This window comes from Oreochromis niloticus, linkage group LG22 (assembly GCF_001858045.2).
Source record: "Oreochromis niloticus isolate F11D_XX linkage group LG22, O_niloticus_UMD_NMBU, whole genome shotgun sequence".
Lineage (NCBI taxonomy): Eukaryota > Metazoa > Chordata > Actinopteri > Cichliformes > Cichlidae > Oreochromis > Oreochromis niloticus.
The window spans coordinates 4,887,452-4,910,298 of NC_031985.2; the positions used below are offsets into that span (position 1 = coordinate 4,887,452).

At 44.2% G+C, this 22,847-nt stretch overlaps 3 gene segments (V, D, J or C); 1 reads left to right on the forward strand and 2 right to left on the reverse strand.

Moving 5' to 3' along the window:
• LOC102076541 (Ig kappa chain V-V region MOPC 21-like) overlaps positions 1-22,847 on the reverse strand; it is an 811,057-nt gene that overhangs the window by 518,493 nt on the left and 269,717 nt on the right.
• Positions 1-22,847, reverse strand: part of LOC102076925 (Ig kappa-b4 chain C region-like) — a 489,463-nt gene that overhangs the window by 433,204 nt on the left and 33,412 nt on the right.
• On the forward strand, positions 15,927-16,737 carry LOC109196606 (immunoglobulin kappa variable 4-1-like). The segment is given in 2 exon segments: positions 15,927-16,046; positions 16,260-16,737. Coding segments are annotated over 2 exon segments (360 nt in total).

Sequence of the window (22,847 nt, forward strand, 5' to 3'; positions counted from 1 at the left end):
CTGCGGCCTTTTTTGCAGCTTCATCAGCTGTCCGGTTTCCTCTTGCCACCGGGTTGTCTCCCTGTGAATGTCCTTTGCATTTTACAATACTTACCTCATCTGGATCCTCTAGGGCCTTCTCCAGTTCCTCCATCTCCTTTTTGTGGCAGATAGGTGCGTTGGTCGCGGTTCTGTATCCAGCTCTCTTCCACTGAGCCAGTTCCACATGTGTGGCTCCAAACGCATATGCTGAGTCCGTGTAAATGTTCACTTTCAGGTTCTTGGCCAACCGCAGAGCTCGGATCAGGGCTATCACTTCAGCTCTCTGGGCTGACTGCTGTCCCTCAATCCTTCCTGCCTCTATTACCTGGTACTCCTGTCCTACTCTGCGAACTACAGCATACCCTGCTTTAAGTCCCTCTTCATCTCTGTGGCAGCATCCATCTGTGAACCACTCCTCTGCTCCTGCTATGGGTTCTGCTTTTAGATCCTCTCTCACTTTCTCTTCAACCTGAGCTCTTTTCACACAGTCATGTGGTTCCCCTGACCCCATTAAGTCTGCCATGTTAATCCCTTCATGTGTGAATGTCAGATTAGGTGCATCTAGAATTTTGCTCAACCTCTGTTGTTTCAGTGGGGTCATTGTGAACGCCTGTGAATTCACATAAGCCACTACACTGTGGGTGGTGAGCACTTTCAGTGGGTGTTCCCTTACTATGTGTGCTGTTTTCTGGATGATTTTTGCGACCCCTGCTGCATGCCGTGTGCATGTTGGGTGTCTTGCTTCTATTGGGCCCATTTTTATGCTGACATACATGAGCACCTCTCTACTCCCCCCTTTTTTCTGAAACAATACACCATTTACAATGTCATTTGTTTCAGAAACATCCAGATAGAATGATTCATCGTAATTTGGTGTGGCCAAATCAGTGGCTCTCGACAAATCCTGCTTCAACGAAATGAACGCGGACTCTGTAGCCGGCGTCCAAGACAACTCAGCCTTCAGGTTTCGAGCGCCGACTTTCTTAATCAGGTCCCTTAAAGGGGCGGTTTTACCTGCGTAGTTCGGAATGAACTGTCTGCTGTAACCTGTCAAACCTAGAAAAGAAAGCAATTCTTTCACAGTTCGCGGTTTGGGATGTGTGAGAATTTGGTCTCTGTGTGTGTTCATTAACCCCACGGATCTGTGTGTAATCACCCGGCCCAGAAAAGTTACCTCCGGTCGGACCAGCTGCAGTTTTTCCTTACTGACCTTGAAGCCGCATTCTGCCAGTCGGTTCAACACTGCGAGCGAGGCTGCCGTACACGCCGCCACGGAAGGAGCTGCAATTAGGAGGTCATCAACATACTGGATTAGTGTGCAGCCCTCAGGCAGTTGACATGGTGACAGGGCTTCTTTCAGCACCTGATTGAAAATGCCTGGTGACAGTGCAAAGCCCTGTGGCAACCGTGTGTATCTGAACTGTCTGCCTCTGTATGTGAATGAAAAAATGTCTCTGAGTGACTCGTGCAGTGGAAGACAAAAGAATGCGTTAGCCAAATCAATGCACGTGAACCATTTCTGGTCCCATGTAATTGCAGTGAGAGCTGTGTATGGGTTAGGCACAGGAACCGTTTCAGTGCGCAGTATGGCATTAATAGCTCTCAAGTCATGTGCCATTCTGTATTTCCCCGTGCCCTGCTTCTCAACTGGTAAAATAGGTGTGTTCCAGTATGAGTGTGATGGTTCTAACACCCCTACCTGCAACAGCCCTTCAATGGTTTCTGCAATACCTGCGTCAGCTTCCGGTTTGTGCCTGCACTGTGGTTTATTGATGGGTGCATTCGACTTCAGCTCGAAAAGAACAGGCGAACAGGAAGCTAAACCCACATCCGTTGGCCCTCTGGACCACAATGTGTCCGGCAGTTTGGGGAGTTCAGCCACCACGTCTGGATGATCTGTTTTCTCCCTGCCATGTGTTCTGGAAATTTCTTTATGTTCTAAAATCACAGCATCGTTAGACCAACAGAGTATACGATAAATTTTACATTTAGGAGCATACCAAACATTTGGAATTTGCGTACGTTGCCACCAAGAGTTGTCCAGCGCCCGCTTGACCATTGGCCCTAGTTCTCGTGCCTCATGATCGACATGGACCGCCAAAGTAATGTGAGGGGCTGAATCCTCTCCCACATTATACCAGGGCAATTGTTCATCCGTTAATTTGACAGCCGCGGCGACACCTTCTGGTCCAATGTAAATATTGTGTGTTTTTACCTTCCAAGTTTCTCCCTCGAGATCACTCTCAAATTGTTCCATATAGGTGTCGTCTTCTTCCTTATCATAAAAAAGGGTGACGTGGTAAGGATCTCTAGGCTCAGAGTAGACGGCCAAGCTCATTATCCAGGGTCTCCACTGCTGGTATGTTCTCAGAATGCCTTCCTCCACCAGCCTTCCCCAGTATATGTCTGCTGTGGCCTGCTCAGAGTCTTTGACCAGATATTGAGTCTTTGAAGGCGATCCCAGGCACGGGAATTCTTTTCCTCCTGGCAGAGTGACCGTCAGGCCGTCCGCCGAACACATAATAGTTGCTCCCAGTTTCACAAGCAGATCCCTGCCCATGAGATTTACAGGCACCTGTGGTGACACCACATATTGGTGTTTCAAAGTCTGTTTTCCCAGCTGCGTCAAGGCTGGATCAGTCAGCGGCAGAGTCATTGGTATCCCGGAAAAACCCACAACATTAACTGTGCTACTTGAGAGTGTTGCACAGTCAGGTGTGTCTCTCAATGTAGAATAGGTTGCTCCAGTGTCCACCAGGAAGGGTAGTTCTGTACCCTCCACGGTCATCGACAGCATGGGTTCTGCCGTGCCCACACTGTTCGGTCTCTCCGGGCGGCGTCAGTATTGCTCCCCGTCCCAGCCCCAGTCAGCGACTGGATACTGGGCAACAGGCGCTGCACTGGGATTCGGTGCTTGGTGCGCTCCCCTGTACGCAGCTCCTCCTCTGATGTTTCCACGTGCCTGGGGTTGGTAGCCCCGCCGTGGATAATCGCCGGTCGCCGCAAGGCATCCTTTGGCCCAGTGCCCCTCCGCTCCACAGAGGAAGCAGCAGTTCCCAATGTAGTTGTTACCTGGAGACCCCAGAGTTCGAGCTCTTAGTCCGCTCCTGCCGGATCCACCACGCCCCCTTTGCGGTCCACCGGTCCCCCAATTCCCATCGGGTCTACGTTGCCCTGGTGCATTGGCGGGCCAGCGGTCATCAGGATAGAGATTCGGATCCAAATCCGGCCAGTCAGGCACCGGGTCAGCCCCGGGCCTTGCCACCATTACTGTTTTGGTTGGTTCTTTCAGTTCCTTTTTTTTATTGTTAAATTTTTCGCGAGCCTCCCCCAACTGTAACTTGACAAGCAGAGCCTGTTCTTCCTCGAGCTCTTTTTTCTGTTTATTCACCAGATCCTGTTCCTGCTGGACCCGATGCGCCACGTGCCTCTCCCACTGCACAGAGTCTGCTACTGCAAAGTCTGGATTCTTCTCTAAGTCTGCTGTAACCTGTTTTGGCAGCCCCGCTAGCACGGCCGAACGAAACCACGCCCTACTTTCGCCCTCTTTACCCGGATGTATGCCTGTTTCAGTCAACCACTGCTCCTTAGCTTTAGCTAAGAACTCCCCTGGTGTATCTTTGGGGTCCCAAATTATCTTAGGTATCGCCCCAGTGTTGCGTGTCGGATACCTTTCGCGAACGGCATTAGACAGTGCACTTTGGACCTCACAGAGAGGTAGATCATTAGCATACGTAGTGGTACGTGCTAGCCCCTCTACATCAGCTAATCCCCCGCCAAGCAAGTTCATCCCCTTCGGTCAGTGTGGTCAGTTTCCTCAGCCAACTAGCCCCTCCTTCTGTAATGGGCGGAAGTTGTTTAACCAATGCTTCCAAATCTCTGATTTTATATGCTCTATACACTGGTTCACCACATGGACCAGACATCAGAGGCAAATTCAGTTGTCCGTCCTGTACTCCTCTGTCAAAAATCACTTTTCTATTTTTCACCACCTGTGTCTTTCCCTTTGACTGCCCAAACATTGATCTTCTCCGACCTGCAGTGACCTGCTTCTGTTTTCCACCTTCATCCTTTTTTACTTCACGGTTTCTCAGCATTATGCTTGGCCCTGGGTCTGACTCAACTTCTCCCTCTTCGGCTGCTTCCTCTTCATCGCCTTCCTCCTCTTCATCACTCCAGGAGACCTCGTCCTCTATTTTGTCCTTTGACCCGTCCTTAAGTATTTTCCGCTTCACGATTTCCAATGTTCTGAACACTTTCAACAATGCCTCAGGCTCCTCATACATACGACCATGCACTTCTCCTTCCCAGCGTTCCCGGTCGGGCGTTTTTTCTGCTCCACCCGATCTCCTCATCTGGGCCTGTCCTTGCTTCTGCGGACCTGGCGATCCCTTGTGCTTGGGCCGGGCTCCCAGCTCCGTCGTGGGCCGCCCATCCTCGCTGGTGGGCGTCCCCTCTACCTGTGTGTCCTGTCTGGGCTGTTCTACCAGGCGTTCCTCGGTTGGCGTCAGCTCATCACACCTGAGCCCTCTTTGTGGCGAGGTTGGGCCTTCATCTGCAGCTGAGGCCTCCAGTCTCCCACCTTCACTAAAGGGCTGACGCCCCCCTGCTCTTACTTCTTCCTCCTGACTCCCTATGTGTCCACCAGTGTAGTCAACATTCACCACTCCTCCCAGGACTGTTCCTGTTTGTCCTTCGGGCCCACGAACCTGTCCTCCATCCAGGGTCATCACCGGCATGACATAGGGTGGAGGTGGGGCACTTGGCATTAACGTGGCCCATGGGTATATTTTGGGTGTGGAGTGTCTAGCAGTTTCCTCTGTTTTTGTAGTCAAGGCCCTCATTTGATCCTCCAACTTCTTATTTTCCTCTTTTAGTTGTTTAACTGAGGCCATTATACTCACCATGTCTCCTGCTTTGGCCGTGTCATCCTCCTTCATCCAAGATTTTGCAGCATTCCACAAAAACAGCCACTTAGAGCACTTGTCATGCACTTCTCTGAGATCTTTCATTGCTGCTTTGGTCTTTCTATTCACTGAGTGACCTGCAGACTCCTCTTCCAGTTGCTTCAGTTGTCCTTCACATCTTTCTCCTTCAGTTTGGAGCACCAAGCTCAGAGCTATTTCATCACTCAGTTTCTTTTGTTGAGATGTGATGAGCTTACTTACCTCAAGCTCCATAACCTGACATTCTTTTTCGGCCGCTTTTAATGCCCCAGCATTAGCCAGTCGAATAGCTTTCTTCAGCTGTTCAAGCTGAGCCTTCAAGGGCTTATACCCTTTTATTTCACCAGAGGTCGCCCTGTCACCCATTCTGCCACACACTCACTTACCTCCTCCAGTGACGTTTCTGACTCCTCCTCCTGGGTTACTCTGTTGTACTTTCCTTTCGGTTTCCACAACCCGTCTCACCACTCTGACAGCCACTTCCTCGTCTTCTCCTGCTTGGCGACACACAGAGTTTAACCCAACTTATCATAAGCCATCCGTGACTTGGCCACCCGTTCATCACAACACACTTCATTTGTTCTGACCCGGGTTCCACCTTAACACACCCTCATCCAAGCATGTCAAAATCGGAACCCGTCTCCGCCGCTTCTACCAGGGAGAAAAGAAACGCCGCCGCGTTAGATGGCACCCACCCCGGGTTGTCTTCATGTCCGCCAATTCCACTAATCCCGTAAACAATAGAAAACATTTATTTACATACTCATCCAAATCATCTAATTCAACTTCTGCGCATATGGACAAATCATACGGGGCGTCCTCCGTTTCTCCATGGCAAACACAGTTAACTTCAAAGACACCTTCCACAAGTAAAATATCCACTTTACAGAACGCCTCCAACAACATTTCGGTTATTTTCCCGCTGATTGTCCCATATGTAAACCTCAAATCCAGATGAACTCTCATCAAATTTGTACATCCCCGTTGCTACCAACCCGTTTTTATTTTATTTTATTTTCTACTACTGATAAACTGCTTCTAACAAGTCCACTTTATTGCGTGCTCATGGATTCAATCCTGTCACAGTTGTTCAACACTTTCATTCAACTGTGTTACTTATTTCTTTTATTTACTTATTACTCTGTCACGCTTATTAGTGGCTCATGGGCGCTTAAGGCTTATGTCTGAACTTGACCAGAGGCGGAGCATCATTCGATCCTAAAAGGATGACCGCTCCATTTCCTCCTCGTCAGGACAGCTCATTGGTCTTTAACAGTTCTCTACTGATATGTCAGCATGCTACAGCTCGACATTATTATATGGCCATGTGCCTAAAAAACTCGAATTATCCGATTGAATTTTGTGTACTTTATCTTATCTCCACAATTTAATCTCAAAAGTTCATCAAATTTTTATAATCAGTCCTATAACCACAGCATAGGCCGCAGTGAGTTATATCTAAATGCACCATGTCTTATCATGCACCACAAAATTTAACCGGGTTTATCAGAGATACCTATTTTGTTTATTTAAGCCTCAAGTAAGAGACACAAGAAAACTCAAACGTCAATAACACCAGCTGTGTATTGCCTAAATTAAAACAGCTTCAACTTCAAAACATCCAGCTTTACATCACCACAACAATATTCCAAACCCAGCTCATCAATTACATCATCACAGCAATGAAACCAAACCCCATGAATATCCCCTTAACAAACAAAACAACGTCTTAGTTACAGTCAATTACCCATATGTAAATCATACTTATGACCTCAAAAACACTTTAAACCAAAACAGAAATCCTTGTGCGTTTCACAGCAGCCAGCTCATTTGCATATACTCGCAAGGTCACCGTCCGTTACCCGGTCCACTGATACTCTATGTCAAAGGGACTAAAGGCACGTTCGCAGAACAAGGAAAACACACTGGCAGCTTCACGTGGGTCCCTTTCATGTCTCTCAATATATTTTTCCAAACACCGGAATATCAGGAAACTACGAAACAGAAAGCTAAATAATTCTGACCGTCTTATTTCTGCAGACACTGTAAAACCATAGTGGTTCTCCAGCGTTTCAGCCCAACAAATGCATCTCATACAAATGAGATTTCCTGTGCGTGAATATTCGATTTGACAAGATCCAGAAATAAACATCCCTCTTGTCTAAGAAAAATCAAATCGTATATATTCAAATTCATATATTCTATCTCAAAACTCAGCAAACCAGTCATACACTCATGTCAAAAGTTAAAACTTTACTCACAAAATTGTAATAAACAAAACCAGCATCTTAAATACAGGCATTCGGCAATACGTAACCGTTTCTATAGAATCCCCCAAACTCTAGGGATTTCGCAGCCACGTTCTTTATTAAACAGTTGTTAAAACCCCTTTGTGCACTCACAGTAGCAGCCACTTCATTTACATAAACACAGGTTATCTAAAAATAACTCACAGACCTGCAGCATTCTCTCACTTAGTCAGACTCATCCCGCACTCGCACACTTAAACTGTGACCCTTAAACTTAGTCACTGATCACACATTCACCGCAATTAATTCAAACTCTATTCATCCTCTCGTAATAAGCAAAACCAACCTCTTAGTTACGGGCATTTAGCCAAATTTTCAAACAATAGTTACAAAGCTCAATACACTCGAAACCGAAAGCAACAATCACTATGCGCGTCACCGCTCCTCATTTACATGAACACACACACCATCAGTGTACTTCTCTCACACAAAGATCTCTCATTTTATGTTACAAAAGACGTCTTTTAATTACAACTGCACAGATTTTAGGCCTCTTAGCTCCTACAAATTTCGACAAATTTATCATAACGGCTCCAACCGATAAGTCCCAGACTTTTTGTGCTCAATTCACCGGACCAGCTCCAACCGTTCCGTCCACATTTCTAGCCCTAAGTTAATTTACCAGTAGCCAAATAAGCGCAAATAAAGGCTCCAAGCCCTAGCAATTTTGAAGGTTCCCCAGTTCTTCCCGGCTGCTATACCGTACTATCCCGTAGTCGCCGCTAGGTCAAGGACAAACGTCTTTATCCAGGAGGGAGCGTTACCTCTGAGAAAATGCGCTTCTTAACAGACGCCGCTGTCGTTCTAGAAGAATTTATAATAATTTGAAACAACAATCTAAGCCCAACACAGGATTAAGATTGAGGCAGATCTCCCGTTGTGGACATAGGGGACTTCAACCCACAAAATGACCATCACACATAGACCAAATGACCAACGGGACTTTTTTAACCCACACAATGACCAAATTCCCTATCATTCTAAGTTCACTTAGCAGTCCAACTGCCTTAACTCTCTTCATTCCTTTATTCTCATTACTCAGTACTGTCATTTATACTTCATTCTCATTACTTCAACCGGTAAACCTCATAAAAACTTCAACAAAATAGAAACAGACATTCACCAGTAATTTCAGTGAGTAGACTTTCTAATTTTGTCATATTCAATTTGACAGCTTTTGGAAATTCATTTCAACAGGTAGTGTCTTACCTTTTTTTAATTCGCCGGCGAATGTCCCCTCACTTCCACCACTGATTACCGTCTGTCCGCCCGACCACCTCGGACCCTGTCCAGCACCTCCACTGGTCTTCTCCTTTCTCCAACCACCGGAACGAGCCCCCAAATGTTAAGGTTCAAAAATTGGAGAAAAGGAGTACGGAGGGCTCACAAGCAAATAACAACTCTGGTCCAGAAGATGTGATCAAAGCGAAGATTTATTGATTACACGCACGCGGAGTTCAACGCTGGGCAAAGTCAGCAATTGAACTAAACTTACAATAATTAGACAAAGGTTTTATAGGGGTAGGACAACAAAGCCCCCTCTTTTGCAAAGCAGAGAGAAAGTGCAGCTTACGTCAACCCAAACCACAAAATGTTCCGTTAACTTTTACATAGTTTAAAATACATCACGTCTCATCTCCATCCCGGTGTCGCACCATGCACGCATTCTTATCTCCCAGAACATCAGGTGCACTTCCAGTAACCATCTGACAATATGCCGGCACAACTTGCACTTGCAACAAAAATACATCTTAACTTCTCACCTTCTAAAGTGAATCTACTATGGTGTGTACGTGTGTGTGTGTGAGTGTGGGTGTCTGCTGTGTATGCTATGTATGTGTCATGACCTCTCCTGCACCCCGGCTCACCTCACACCTCTCGTCCTAGCCAGACATAAGGCCTGCGCTCATACACAGCTGAACTATGTGTGACTTCTAGACTAAAGGTCACACTCAAATGATGCTACTCAAACCATGAAGGAAACTTACTTAAAATGAACATATATGAACCTTAAAACTTACTTAAAAGATATAAGTGATACATGATACAAACTTAAATCTTAGCTCTAAAGGATATAAGTAATAAAAGATAAACATAACTCCAGGCGTATGTCATGTAAGCAGGTGTGTTGCAATTCCTTTCAGAACTCCTGTCCTCCTCACCGTGTATTGGCTGATCATTAATGCCTGCCAAGAGTTTCTGACCCTCACCTGACCAGGAGCCACAGCTCTTTAATAAGCTCAAATGCAATCATGTATAAAAGATTAAAATCATTTTCATAACAAAGGTTCTTTCTTCTCAGATCTGCCAATATGTTTGCTCGTCTCTATTACAGTTCAATCATTGAAAATCACACTGATCAGCATACTATGTGGAAATTACAGATTACATAATGGCAAAAGCATTTTGTCGGACCCCTCAACGGTCATTACAAGATCAGTGTAATCATCGCTACTGAAAAATATGTTGGTATCATCTGCGAACAGTATGAGTTTAAGTACTTGAGAAACATCAAAAATATCATTTATGTATACATTGAAAAGTTTTGGTCCCAACACTGACCCTTGGGGAACACCACATGTAATACCAAGTTTCTCTGAGTGGTAATGCCCTATGCTAACATATTGTTCCCGACCCGTTAGGTAACTTTTTAACCAGTTACCAGCTTTCCCTCGAATACCATATCTTTCCAATTTATCCAATAAAATTGAGTGATTGATTGTGTCGAAGGCCTTTTTGAGATCAACAAAAATACCAACTGCATATTTATTTTTATCCAGTGCATTAGTAATTTCTTCTACTGCCTCAATTATCGCCATTGAAGTGGTTCTTTGCGTTCTGAAACCATACTGACCAACATTTATTATTTGATGTTTTTCAAGGAATTTTTCTAATCTTGAATTAAAAAGTTTTTCTAAAATTTTTGAGAATTGAGGCAGTAGAGAAATAGGCCTATAATTGGTAAAACTGTGTTTGTCATTACTTTTGTATAGTGGTATTACTTTCGCAATTTTCATTTTTTTTTGGAAAACAACCGGACTGAAATGATAAATTACAGACATATGTTAAGGGACTAGCAATATTCAGAATAACCTGTTTAACTACAGACATATTTATGTCATGGTAATCCATTGAAGACTTACTTTTACATTTTAATGTGATATTTATTACTTCTTGCTCATTTGTAGCTGAGAGGAACAGTGAAAAGGGATTTGATTTTATATTACTGATATTTACATTTTTTTGACACGGGATGTCCGCTGCTAGTTCAGGGCCATTTATAAAAAATTTATTGAACCCATCAACAATGTTACTCATGTTATGATTTTCACCATTTGCATCAATGAAATATTCAGGATATGATGTGCCAGAAGATCCTTGTTTAATTAAGTTATTTAACACATCCCAAGTTCCTTTTATATTATTTTTATTTTCATATAATCTTCTTCTATAATAAAGTTGTTTACTCGTTCTTATAATATCAGTCAATTTATTTCTATATGCTTTATATCTTCGTTCCACTTCTTTTGTTTTTACTTTGATGAACTGTTTATACAGATTGTTTTTCTTTTTGCAAGCATTGATAATTCCTTTTGTGAGCCAAGGACTTTTTATCTTTTTTTTCTTTGTCTTATGTTCGTTTACAGGACAATGTTTATTGTACAACATAGTGAAAATATCTAGGAAATTGTCATAAGCCTTGTCCACATCTGACTCTTCATACACCAAACTCCAATCTTGTTGTGCTAAATCGAAATTGAAGGCATGAATTGCTTCTTCATTTATTGTTCGCTTTGCTATCATATTCTTGGTATCTATTTTTTTTAAATCACAGTCACACAAAGTAAAAACTGGTAAGTGGTCAGTTATGTCACAGACAAGCAGGCCACTATTAATTTGGAAATCCATGACATTAGTAAAAATGTTGTCAATAATATTGGCGCTATGTGATGTTATCCTGCTTGGCTTTGTTATTGTTGGATATAGTGATAAGCTGTACATCGTGTCAGTAAAGTCATCAATGGCTTTTAACCTTGTTGGGTTTAGCAAATCAATATTAAAATCACCACAGATGAATAGTAATTTTTGGTTCACCGAAGCAAACATTTTTTCTATCCATTCATTAAAAGTGTCAATACTTGAACTGGGTGTCCGATATATGCAACTTATTATAACATTTCTCTTTTTTTCATTCATGATCTCAATAGTCAAACATTCCAAAATCCCATCAATAGCCATAGACATAGTTGTTACAACATTATATTTTATAGAGTTATGAACATATATAGCAACTCCGCTGCCCGCCTTATTTAATCTATTCATGTATTTTAAGTCATATCCATTCAAACAGAAATCTATTCCTTTATCGACATTGAACCAAGTTTCAGTGATGGCTATAACACTAAAGGGGCGAGAAAATTGTTGCAAGTAGTCCTTAATGAAATCAAAATTAGAGTACATACTTCTGCTGTTAAAGTGAATTAATGAGAGCTTCCCGTCTAGGTTGATTTTTTTTTTCATATTGTTCCTGTGTGAAATAATTACAATTTTTAACAAAAGAAGAGAGAAAATTACTTTCAGAATCTATTTCTGGGTCTATTATATTATACTCCTTATATTCACAATCTAGATCAATTACTTTCTGTTGGAGAATTGATTTCAACGTGTCAATATCATTTCCTGGTGTAATTAGAGATCTTGGTGTATTTATCATTTTAGATTGTCATTAGAGTTATATATTACCTCGATACATTAGTGTCAGTTGTACTTGTCCAGGTCCTCCATGTGTTACGACCCTAGCAGGGCCTACTCCTAAAGGTGTCTGTGTGGGGGTGTCCTTCAATCGCTTCTGCCTTAAGTTTCCCTTTTACACAGCTGCCTCTCGTCAGTAATTAAAAGTATTTACGCCCAGGGAAAGGTGAGCTCTGGGCCAGAGTGCCATTAGTGTGGTTACAGCTTGTGAGCTGTGTTTGTGTGGTTGCAGCTAGTGAGCTGTGTGTTTGTGTGGTTGCAGCTAGCGAGCTGCTCTCTTTTTGGCTTAGATTTTACTTTATTGACCAACGCTTGAGTTTTGTTTGTTTTCCTTAAATGGTGATAGCGGCTTGTCCGTCTCTTTTAGTTGAGCTACTTTAATAAAACTCTTTAATTTAACCCTTTTGCCTCCTTGACTCCTTTTTCTGACCCGTATACTTTTTGTTACTTCCCCCTCACCGCCTAGACCCCTCAGGGGAACGTCACAAGTGGGGGCTCGTCCGGGATTGTTGAAAAGAGTTTCGAGTTGGAATTGGTTTTTGATTATCTTGTTTTTTTTCGCCTTTAGAGATTCACAACTTCCCCAACTACCCAGTTGAGTTAGGTGAGTGTCCAGCTGAGCTTCTTAAGTTTTTCCTTCGGGCACTCTTTTGTTGTTTTGCCTTTCTTATTTTCGGAGTAATCCTGGGCGGGGATAAGTTCCCTGTTGGGGGTAGGCAATTCAGTGCTCCAGTTGCTGAAGCTTTGCCTTTAAAGTTGCCTCGAGCCCAGCACGCTCCAGAAGATAGGTAGGTATAGTTTGGTGTGCTTAGGAACTGGGTAAGTTGTATTTGTTAATGTGTGTGTGCAGCAAAAGGTAAGTTGGTCAGGTAAAGTAAGTTGTGTAGTTCTCCATTAATTGATTTATTGTTCGGTAGTCTGAGTGAGTTGGCAGAGGGGTGTGGTGGTGTTTGCTGTTTGCTGAGCCTTCTCCGCTCCCAAAATGGATGACACAGCTATTAGTGCACAGGTGTCTAGAGGCTCGTTTGTAAGTAATAACATCCACCTGGTTCCAGTTTTCTGTGAAGCCAGTGTTGAGAGCTTCTTCAGTGTGTTTGAAAGCATAGCAACTGCACTGCAGTGGCCTCAAGACATGTGGGGGGTGATGTTGCTATGTAAATTCACAGGTAAGGCTCAGGAAGCTTGCGCTGGTCTGTCTAGGCAGGACAGCCTAGTTTATGAAAAGATTAAAAGTGCCGTCCTTCAAGCCTATGAGCTTGTACCTGAAGCCTATAGGCAGCATTTTCGAGGTTTGGAGTTGGCACAGGGTCAGTCCTACCTTGACTTCGCAAGGGAGAAGGGAAAGCTCTTTGATAGGTGGTGTTCTGCAAGCCAGGTTAACAATATGGGGTCGTTACGTGAGCTTGTGCTGGTGGACGATTTCAAGAACGCGGTGCCTGAGTGTATTGCCCTTTATTTAAGTGAACAAAGGGCTATCACTTTACAGCAGGCTGCCATACTGGCAGATGAGTTTACCCTAACTCATAAAACAAATGCTATAGAATGTGACCTCCCTTCACACCATAATACACCTTGGAGAGCTAGGAGTGAGCCAGCTAACGAGGCTGAAAAAGTTGTGGTTTCGAGACTCAGAACGAAGCTTTGTTTCCTCTGCCACAAACCTGGACACCTTGTTGCTAACTGTTTGAAGCTGAGACTCAAACAGAAAGCACACTCAAAGCAAAAAGGGCCTGCTTTGAGAAAAGTCAATCAGGGTTCTCAAACAGACAAGGTTGCCCGACCTAGTAAAAGGCTACACTTGGAGCGTAATTGCTCAGTAGTGTCATGTAGTCAGGGTAAGAGGTCAACTAACCCTGAGCTGCCGCTGGTTGACCATTTCCCAGGTCCTCAAAATGACCTGCAGGGGGACAAACTGTGTATAAAACCACCAGACCCGCAACCCTGGCTAACAAACATGCCTTTACCGGTGACTTGAGGAATCGTCTGCGGAGTGTTTCTGTAAGGCCCACTAGCTGCCTGCTGGGTTCTCCACATGTGATGGTTCAAAGCCCTGGCTATCACATGGGACACTGTTTCGAGGGTCTGGGGCCACTCTCTGTCAATGTTGTGAACCCACTGAGATGAGGTTGGCAGCTTCCGCAGGAACTGCCTAACCGTTGCTATGGGGTTTGGTAGGTGGAAAGCCTACAATTTGGTGGTGCAACGGTTACGGACTTGATTAGCTGTTTTGGTTATCGTAATTTGACAAACCATGGGTTTGTATTTATGGGAGGGGGTGTTACGGCCCTAGCAGGGCCTCCTCCTAAAGGTGTCTGTGTGGGAGTGTCCTTCAATCGCTTCTGCCTTAAGTTTCCCTTTTACACAGCTGCCTCTCGTCAGTAATTAAAAGTATTTAAGCCCAGGGAAAGGTGAGCTCTGGGCCAGAGTGCCATTAGTGTGGTTACAGCTTGTGAGCTGTGTTTGTGTGGTTGCAGCTAGTGAGCTGTGTGTTTGTGTGGTTGCAGCTAGCAAGCTGCTCTCTTTTTGGCTTAGGTTTTACTTTATTGACCAACGCTTGAGTTTTGTTTGTTTTCCTTAAATGGTGATAGCGGCTTGTCCGTCTCTTTTAGTTGAGCTGCTTTAATAAAACTCTTTAATTTAACCCTTTTGCCTCCTTGACTCCTTTTTCTGACCCGTACACTTTTTGTTACTTCCCCCTCACCGCCTAGACCCCTCAGGGGAACGTAACACATGTTACTCACTATCAGTACTTTTGCCTCTTCTGGTGTCCCGTTTAGCTTAATGAAAATCTTGCAGTTTGTTACCCATGTATGTTGTATTTTACCGTTTTTCTTCAGTTGCCTTGCCTTCCTCACGATGTCTGCGTTTTTTCGTGTCAGATGCTCATTAATGAAAACGTCCGTGCCTTTCAGTTTGCATCCTTGTTTCAACAGTGCGACCTTGTTCTTCCGATTGACGAATCTCATAATGACGACCAGCGGTCTGTCGCTCCTCCTGGGCAGTGGGTGACATGCTTCTACGTGCTCCAGGTCCATCTCTATCCCCTTGCTTTGAAGGAAGGACGCCACCTGTTGCTCCACCGAACGGGTCTCCTCGTCGCTGGGCTCCCCGACGTTCCCGGCCACCGCGCGCGCGTACGAGCGCAGCTTGATTTTAATACCGCTGTAATCAAGGGGACAATGCAAGGGGACAGTTGCATTGTCCCCTTGCAATGACGGCTCATCGCTCGTGCTGCATTACAATGTAGATTCGACCAGTCGGCCCCAGTACAGGAAGTCTGGCTTGAGGAGACTGAATGTCCACCCTGCTTCCACTGAAGGCGTGAACATACAGAGAGATGTTCTCTACCATCACAGGAAACTAGAGGCAGAACTACTTATTCCGTCTGCATGGGGGTTTTTATATATGGTCTTCTTCTCTCTCCTCCTCTCCTTCATGTCCACATTATAGGACATTACATCACCCTATTTTAGGCCACGCCCTGCCGCTCTCTCTATGACCTTTCACATACATGATTTCAAGCAAAGTTCAGTCATTCATTGCAACCTTTTGAATAGAAAATGATGCAGGTTTATTTCAGGCAGTGTTGTTAGTATTCCTCACATTTATTAATGAGACACTAGAATGTGTTGTTTTTATCATCAAGCATGAACTTGTTCTGTATCCTCAAGAGTCCAGAATTCTTTATTTTCATACACACACACACACACACACACACAAACTCACTCTATTGTTAAACTCTCTTTAAACTCTTCATACAGAAATTCAATAACTTTTCTTCAAAAAAATTATCTGCAAAAGTTGAAAAATGCAATAAAATATACACCTCTGGTATATCACACATCACACATCTGGAAGACGACCATCACACAGCAACGCTTCCCCAAAAGTAAATATCTGGACTCTCCCGATATTTAATCAGTGGCTGTCCAGGCCTTTCAGAGCCACTCACACACCAGCAGCACAATGATGATGTCACTGACTCTACTGCTGGCCACCCTGGGGCTCCTTGTTCAGGGTGAGACTCTCTGTGAAAACTTTGCTTCAGCATGCAGCCAGGTTCACCACAATGATGTTCTGCTATGATGGAGAAACTCTGAAACAAGCAGCACTGAACTTCTTCCATCTGTTCTCCATGTTAAAGAAATGATCCTCTAATGTTTGAATGTTGATCATCTTTAATCTTTCAAACTGGATTTGTCTCAATAACTCTTCTTTTTCATGTTTCCAGGTTCATCAGGAGAAATCATCCTGACTCAGACTCCTGGATCTCAGTCTGTTGTTCTTGGACAGACTGTCTCTGTCAGATGTAAAGCCAGTTCAAGTGTTAGCAGCTACCTCCACTGGTATCTTCAAAAGGACGGAGAATCTCCCAAACTCTTAATTTATTATGCTACCAGCCGTCAGTCTGGAATTTCTGATCGTTTCAGTGGAAGTGGATCTGGGACTGACTACACTCTGACTATCAGCAGAGTCCAGGCTGAAGATGCAGGAGTTTATTACTGTCAGCAGGGTTACAGCACTCCGTTCACACAGTGATACAACGCTGTACAAAAACCTCTCACAGCTGGAGAGGAACTGAGAAAAAGAAAAAAGAAAATCTGAACTGTCAGCTGCTCAGAAACACACATTATTTTATGTTTATTAAATATTTTTATATTTTGTTATAATTTTTTTTATAAATGTTAATATTATCAGTTGTAACATTTTCATTATTTTTTATTATTTTTTATTTTTAAGCAAGAAGTTTTTTGTGCTCAAAACATGTCTTTATTGCTACAATTAATTATCTGCAAACAGAGAATATCGATACGAGTGTTAGGTTTTGTATTGTTGATTGTCATTTATGCTTAGAAATATCTAACCAGCACTCTGGCTTTCACACCCACATCCTGGGAGCATGGGAGAGGCCGTGCCTTGTCTTATTGTTTTATGGTATAGGAGGACACCTACTCTGTATCTGGTTAAGCATAAGTGCCTTTTGTTTAGATGAACTGCTGGACTTCCAGGCCAGCAAGTTTAGGAAGTCATTTATGGGTTCACACACACACACACACACACACACACACACACACACACACACACTCACACTCTCACACACACACACACACACACACACACACACACACACACACACAGGGTATTCTTTGTTCACATGCATACCTATGTAAGATGTTATATGTTAATGAACCTATGCATATTCATGTAACCACAATAAAAGAGCAGTGTTACGGGGGAGCGGACGAGAGCAACTGGGGTCAAGCGAAGGAACGGCGCTTGACCGGTTCTCTCCCGTGCACGAGAAACATGAAGAACTTTGCCTACTCGTGTCTTGCTTGCTGTGTAATTACATTGTCTTCAACGTTCCAGCGAATAGGTTTAAGCTACAAACCTATCATTAATTGGTCCTTCGACGCCGGAGCCCTGGAGTCGGCATTCACCGAGGAGAGAACCCTGACGTCAGCAAGCCGTGAGAATTTGTCATCGGGTCGGTGGATTAGCTGTCTGTTTTCTCTCCCTGACGAATGACGATCGGCGGGATCCGAGGCTGATATTACACGCTAAGCAACGCCGAGTAAGTTGAGAGAGCGACTCTATAGTTGCAAAACTGGGTTAGGGTCCCGAAAGAGAGGTTTTGGTAAAATCGCCCAAGGGCCCAAGCGTCCGGTGCGTGTCCGAAGTTTTAAAATCCCTCTGAGGTTTGGGTCCCGAGCGTCCCTTAATTGGGCTTTGCGTCGCAAAACTGGGTTGGGGTCCCGGAAAGTGGGTTGGGGTCCTGACCGTACCGGTGCGAGTCCAGAGTAGGCCTATTTTGTGTTGTTGTTGTTGTGTGAATGACTGCGGAGCAGGCATGGTCTGTGACACGGTTGTTGTTATCATGGGTTCCTAAGCAACCAAGAGTGCGTCCGAGCGTGACAGACGTTTATGCTGGACTTCGCTCCTGGGAGCGCACAGTATTTAAAAAAAAAAAAAAAAAAAAGAGTGACGGCTCCTTAGCTGCGCGGGTTCACACGAGCACGGTCGCGCGGGTTTCACGCGGACCTGAGCCGTGCGGTTAATCGCAGGCTTATAAATGGAAGAGATTCAAATGTTAGAAGTTGTCAGAAAACACAGCAGCCTTGAAGAGCGTGTGGAGAAGGCCAGCCCACATCAGCAGCAGTTAAGATATGCTCTGGTGAATGGCTTTCCCCCACCCTTTGCTGACACAAAATGTTTAGATGATTGCCCTGATCGACAACAGCCTGTGCTCCAGACCATTACTTTAACCAGTTGTTAACAGTAATCTGTATTAAGCTTAAGGTTGCTCAAATTCAGTACAATGACATATGAGATGAAGTAAAATAGGTAAATATTTAAACTAATGAAGTGCATAGAGGTCTGTGAAGGTTCTCAGTCATCCAGGTCATCGTAGTCAAAGGAGTTTGCAAAGAAAAGCGTCTGGACTTCTTTAAGTTGCTTGAAGACGTTTCACCTCTCATCCGAGAAGCTTCTTCAGTTCTAAGGTCAAATGGCCGAGAGTCCCAGATTTAAACCCAGTGGGAGTATCCCCCCAATGAGGGACAAAGGACCCCCTGGTGATCCTCTAATCACATGCGCCAAGGTGTGAAAGCGGGTGTGGGACCTAATCAGCCAGGGTTTCGGGTGAGCTCATTGTGAAACCTGGCCCCACCTTGTCATGTGAATTCCTGAGGTCAGATGGCCCAGGATGTGAGTGGGCGTTAAGGCGTCTGGGGAGGGAACTCAAAACTGGATTATAGATGGCAGACAGTTGGTGTCGTAAACCACCGCCTCTGTTCAAAGATGGTCACTCACAGTGGACATAGATGGCCTCTTTCACTCCTCTTTCAAACCATCTGTCCTCTCTGTCCAATATGTGAACATTGGCATCCTCGAAAGAGTGACCTTTATCCTTAAGATGCAGATTGACTGCTGAGTCTTGTCCTGTGGAGGTAGCTCTTCTATGTTGTGCCATGCGCTTGTGAAGTGGCTGTTTGGTCTCTCCAATGTAGAGGTCTGGGCATTCCTCGCTGCACTGTACAGCATACAGATATGTAGACGACACCTGGGTCAAAATCAAGACACAAGAAGTGGAATCCTTCACTGCACACATTAACGCCGTGGATAAAAACATCAAGTTCACCAGGGAAGACACAAAGGATAACTGTTTGCCTTTCCTGGACTGCGCAGTGCACATTGAAGAGAATGGCAACCTCAACATTGAAGTTTACCGGAAGCCCACACACACGGACCAGTACCTCCTCTTTGACTCCCATCACCCTCTGGAACACAAACTTGGAGTAATTAGGACCCTACACCACCGGGCAGAACATGTTCCCTCCAAGCCTGAAGGGAAAAAGAAGGAACACACACATGTAAAGGAAGCACTGAAAACATGTGGTTATCCTAACTGGGCGTTCATAAAGTCAGCAAAGAGGCACAGAAAAGAAGATCAGACACCAGCGAGGGAGGATAAGAAAGACAGACGCAACAACATTGTCATCCCCTATGTAGCCGGTGTATCAGAGAAACTCAGGAGAGTTTTCTCCAAGCACGACATCCCAGTGTACTTCAGACCCAGCAACACACTCAGACAGAAACTGGTTCACCCGAAAGACAAAACTCCAAAACACAGACTGAACAACGTGGTGTATGCTGTACAGTGCAGCGAGGAATGCCCAGACCTCTACATTGGAGAGACCAAACAGCCACTTCACAAGCGCATGGCACAACATAGAAGAGCTACCTCCACAGGACAAGACTCAGCAGTCCATCTGCATCTTAAGGATAAAGGTCACTCTTTCGAGGATGCCAATGTTCACATATTGGACAGAGAGGACAGATGGTTTGAAAGAGGAGTGAAAGAGGCCATCTATGTCCACTGTGAGCGACCATCTTTGAACAGAGGCGGTGGTTTACGACACCAACTGTCTGCCATCTATAATCCAGTTTTGAGTTCCCTCCCCAGACGCCTTAACGCCCACTCACATCCTGGGCCATCTGACCTCAGGAATTCACATGACAAGGTGGGGCCAGGTTTCACAATGAGCTCACCCGAAACCCTGGCTGATTAGGTCCCACACCCGCTTTCACACCTTGGCGCATGTGATTAGAGGATCACCAGGGGTCCTTTGTCCCTCATTGGGGGGATACTCCCACTGGGTTTAAATCTGGGACTCTCGGCCATTTGACCTTAGAACTGAAGAAGCTTCTCGGATGAGAGGTGAAACGTCTTCAAGCAACTTAAAGAAGTCCAGACGCTTTTCTTTGCAAACTCCTTCGAAGTGCATAGAGGCACTTGATCTGTTTGAATGACTGTCATCTTATTATGAGCCATTGTTGAGATATAGAGCACACCTGTGAAAACAACTATTATGCTGAACCCTGTATGAAGCAGCTGAAAACTACATGATGGAGAAGCTGAATTGTAAGTCTTTGCCACTGTGGGCAAAGCACGCAACCACTGTGTGAGGTTGTGTTGCTGTCTCTTCTGAGCTGATGAGCAAGCTACACATTATCAGATCGGGAGCTCGCTGAGAACTCATCAAAGAGAGAGAAACAGAACTATGATAACTCGAGTATGTAGCGTATCCGTGAGTTCAGCTTCTTCTCTCAGATGCGCAGCAGTTTTCCTGGATCTTGACTCATGTGTGTAGAGTGTTCATAGCATCAGCATCATGTTTTTGTTTATTTGTTTTGTTGGGTTGAAAAATAATTAAATGAACTTCTGATCATACTTATGGATCTCCATGGCACATATCATCAGCCATATGATTTATTTGTGCAGATGAAAAAAGTGAGTGTGAATGTGCCTGACGTCGCAGTATGTGTGCGCGCTGTTTAAAAGTAATTGTCTTCAGTTGTGAGAGCGGTGATTCTGCAGGTCACCAGCTAGTGTAAAGAAAAAAGAGTAAATGACAGGGGATTTCTTTAAATCACCCTGCCGTTCTTTCTTTAGCCAAGACTCCTGAGTTTAGAAAACACAAACACTGCAGTTCTTTCGCTCGCGAGGGGCAGTCATGAAACACAGGATCTGCGCCCCACGACTGTCTGCGACCTTTATTTATACAAGATTGTTTTGTATGTATGTGTGTGTGTGTGTGTGTGTGTGTGTGTGTGTGTGTGTGTACAAAGATAACATCACTCAAGGCAGCGGGTTTTTCCCTTTTCTACATCTGTATGTTCTCGTAAAAGAGCTGAGCTTGGTCTTCTCTACATCTAAATGTTCAGAACGACAGGATGCGGTTAGTATCTGCATAAGTTCATCACACAAGTTACTAGGTGAAAAGTCATATAGACATGTGCTTAATAATGAATTAAGGAATACATTTCATAGAGCTGATCACATACATGTTCAATAATCTTCTAACATTCCGCCCTGTTTATCAGAGAAATGAAATGTACAATAGGTAACTACTTGTCATTCTCAGTTACCACATCATTAGTTACACTTCATCTTCATCTAACAAATAGGAAAAGAAGTCTTCATGATCTTCATAGATTTCAGTACACCTGCTTATGCTGTGAATGATAAACTTATCATCTGTGAAATTACAGCTTTTAAACAAGGAATAACTCAAATAAAGAAAAATAAAATAAAATCAGTTAAAGTCCAACGACAATCAACAATCTCTTTAAAATCTGAAGTCATGTCTGAAGAATGTACATTATCTGGTATGTAAGTTCAGCATGTGGTGTTGAATAAGACACACAATCCTCCTTTCTCAGCCAGGATCACGTGCAATGCTACACGATGTTGCATTACAGCAATTCTGAGAGCGTCTATTTCTTGATTTTGTCCCTCGTTGACCTTCCAGGATGCTTTGAGAAACAAGCCGAATCTATAGTCCATTATCTCACTTCTGAGAGCATGTTTTCCAACTCCTGCCCACAGGGAGAGTGAGTTGAGTACCTTTTGTCCAGTTGTCCAGAGTTTGAATCCTTCAGGTACGTCGGTTCCCCACATTGAATCATGTGGTCAGACTGTTTAAGTTGAGCGTTTCTTCCTGGTTCAGGATGATGATGTTGTGCATTTTACAAAAGTCATTAGTCTTTCTCTGTGGTACTGTTAAACACGTATCTGTATCAGGCATTTTTCATCCAAGGATGGATGTGATCTTGTGTCATGTCCATTAGGTGTAAGTTGTCGTACGTCCATCTTCTCTGTCTGCCTCGTGGCTCAGCTGCTGTTGACATCAGCTGAGGTCCTGTAAGAGTGAGCTTTGTAGTCAAGTTGGCCACCAGGGTTCCCCTTCACACCTACACCCGGCTGCCTAAAGTTGATCGGATAGAGATTGGAGGGCGGGCTTACCCTACGGGGGCCCAAGAACGCCCTTACCACCCTCACCCCCGAAACAACCAAGCGTAGGCGCTTCCTCCTTGGTGTCGGGGCTTCCCGGGACCTCAACCTTTTTGCAGTGGCTCTGATGTATCCAAGATGGTCTCTCTGCAATTTTACAGGCTGTGGGTGTTGTCAATAACACTTGGTTTCAACCTGCAAGAGACTGGAGAGTCTTCATACGGCAGTTTATTGTTCAAAACAATATCCTTATTTTCTAGTAGTTTTGCCATCCATTCTGCTTTTTTCACTGGATAAATCTCTGGCCATTTTGAGAATACGTCTATAATCACTTAAAATACACTTTCATACGAGTATTTTGGACATGCCTTTCATAATCAGAAAGAGCAAGTCAAAAAAGAAAAAAAACAACTGAAACCTCTCATCATCCTCACAGCTTCTCACCACACACGCATAACTGAAAAAATAAAACACACCAGCATTTATGGCTCAAGATATATACATCTATCAAAATTCAGTCAA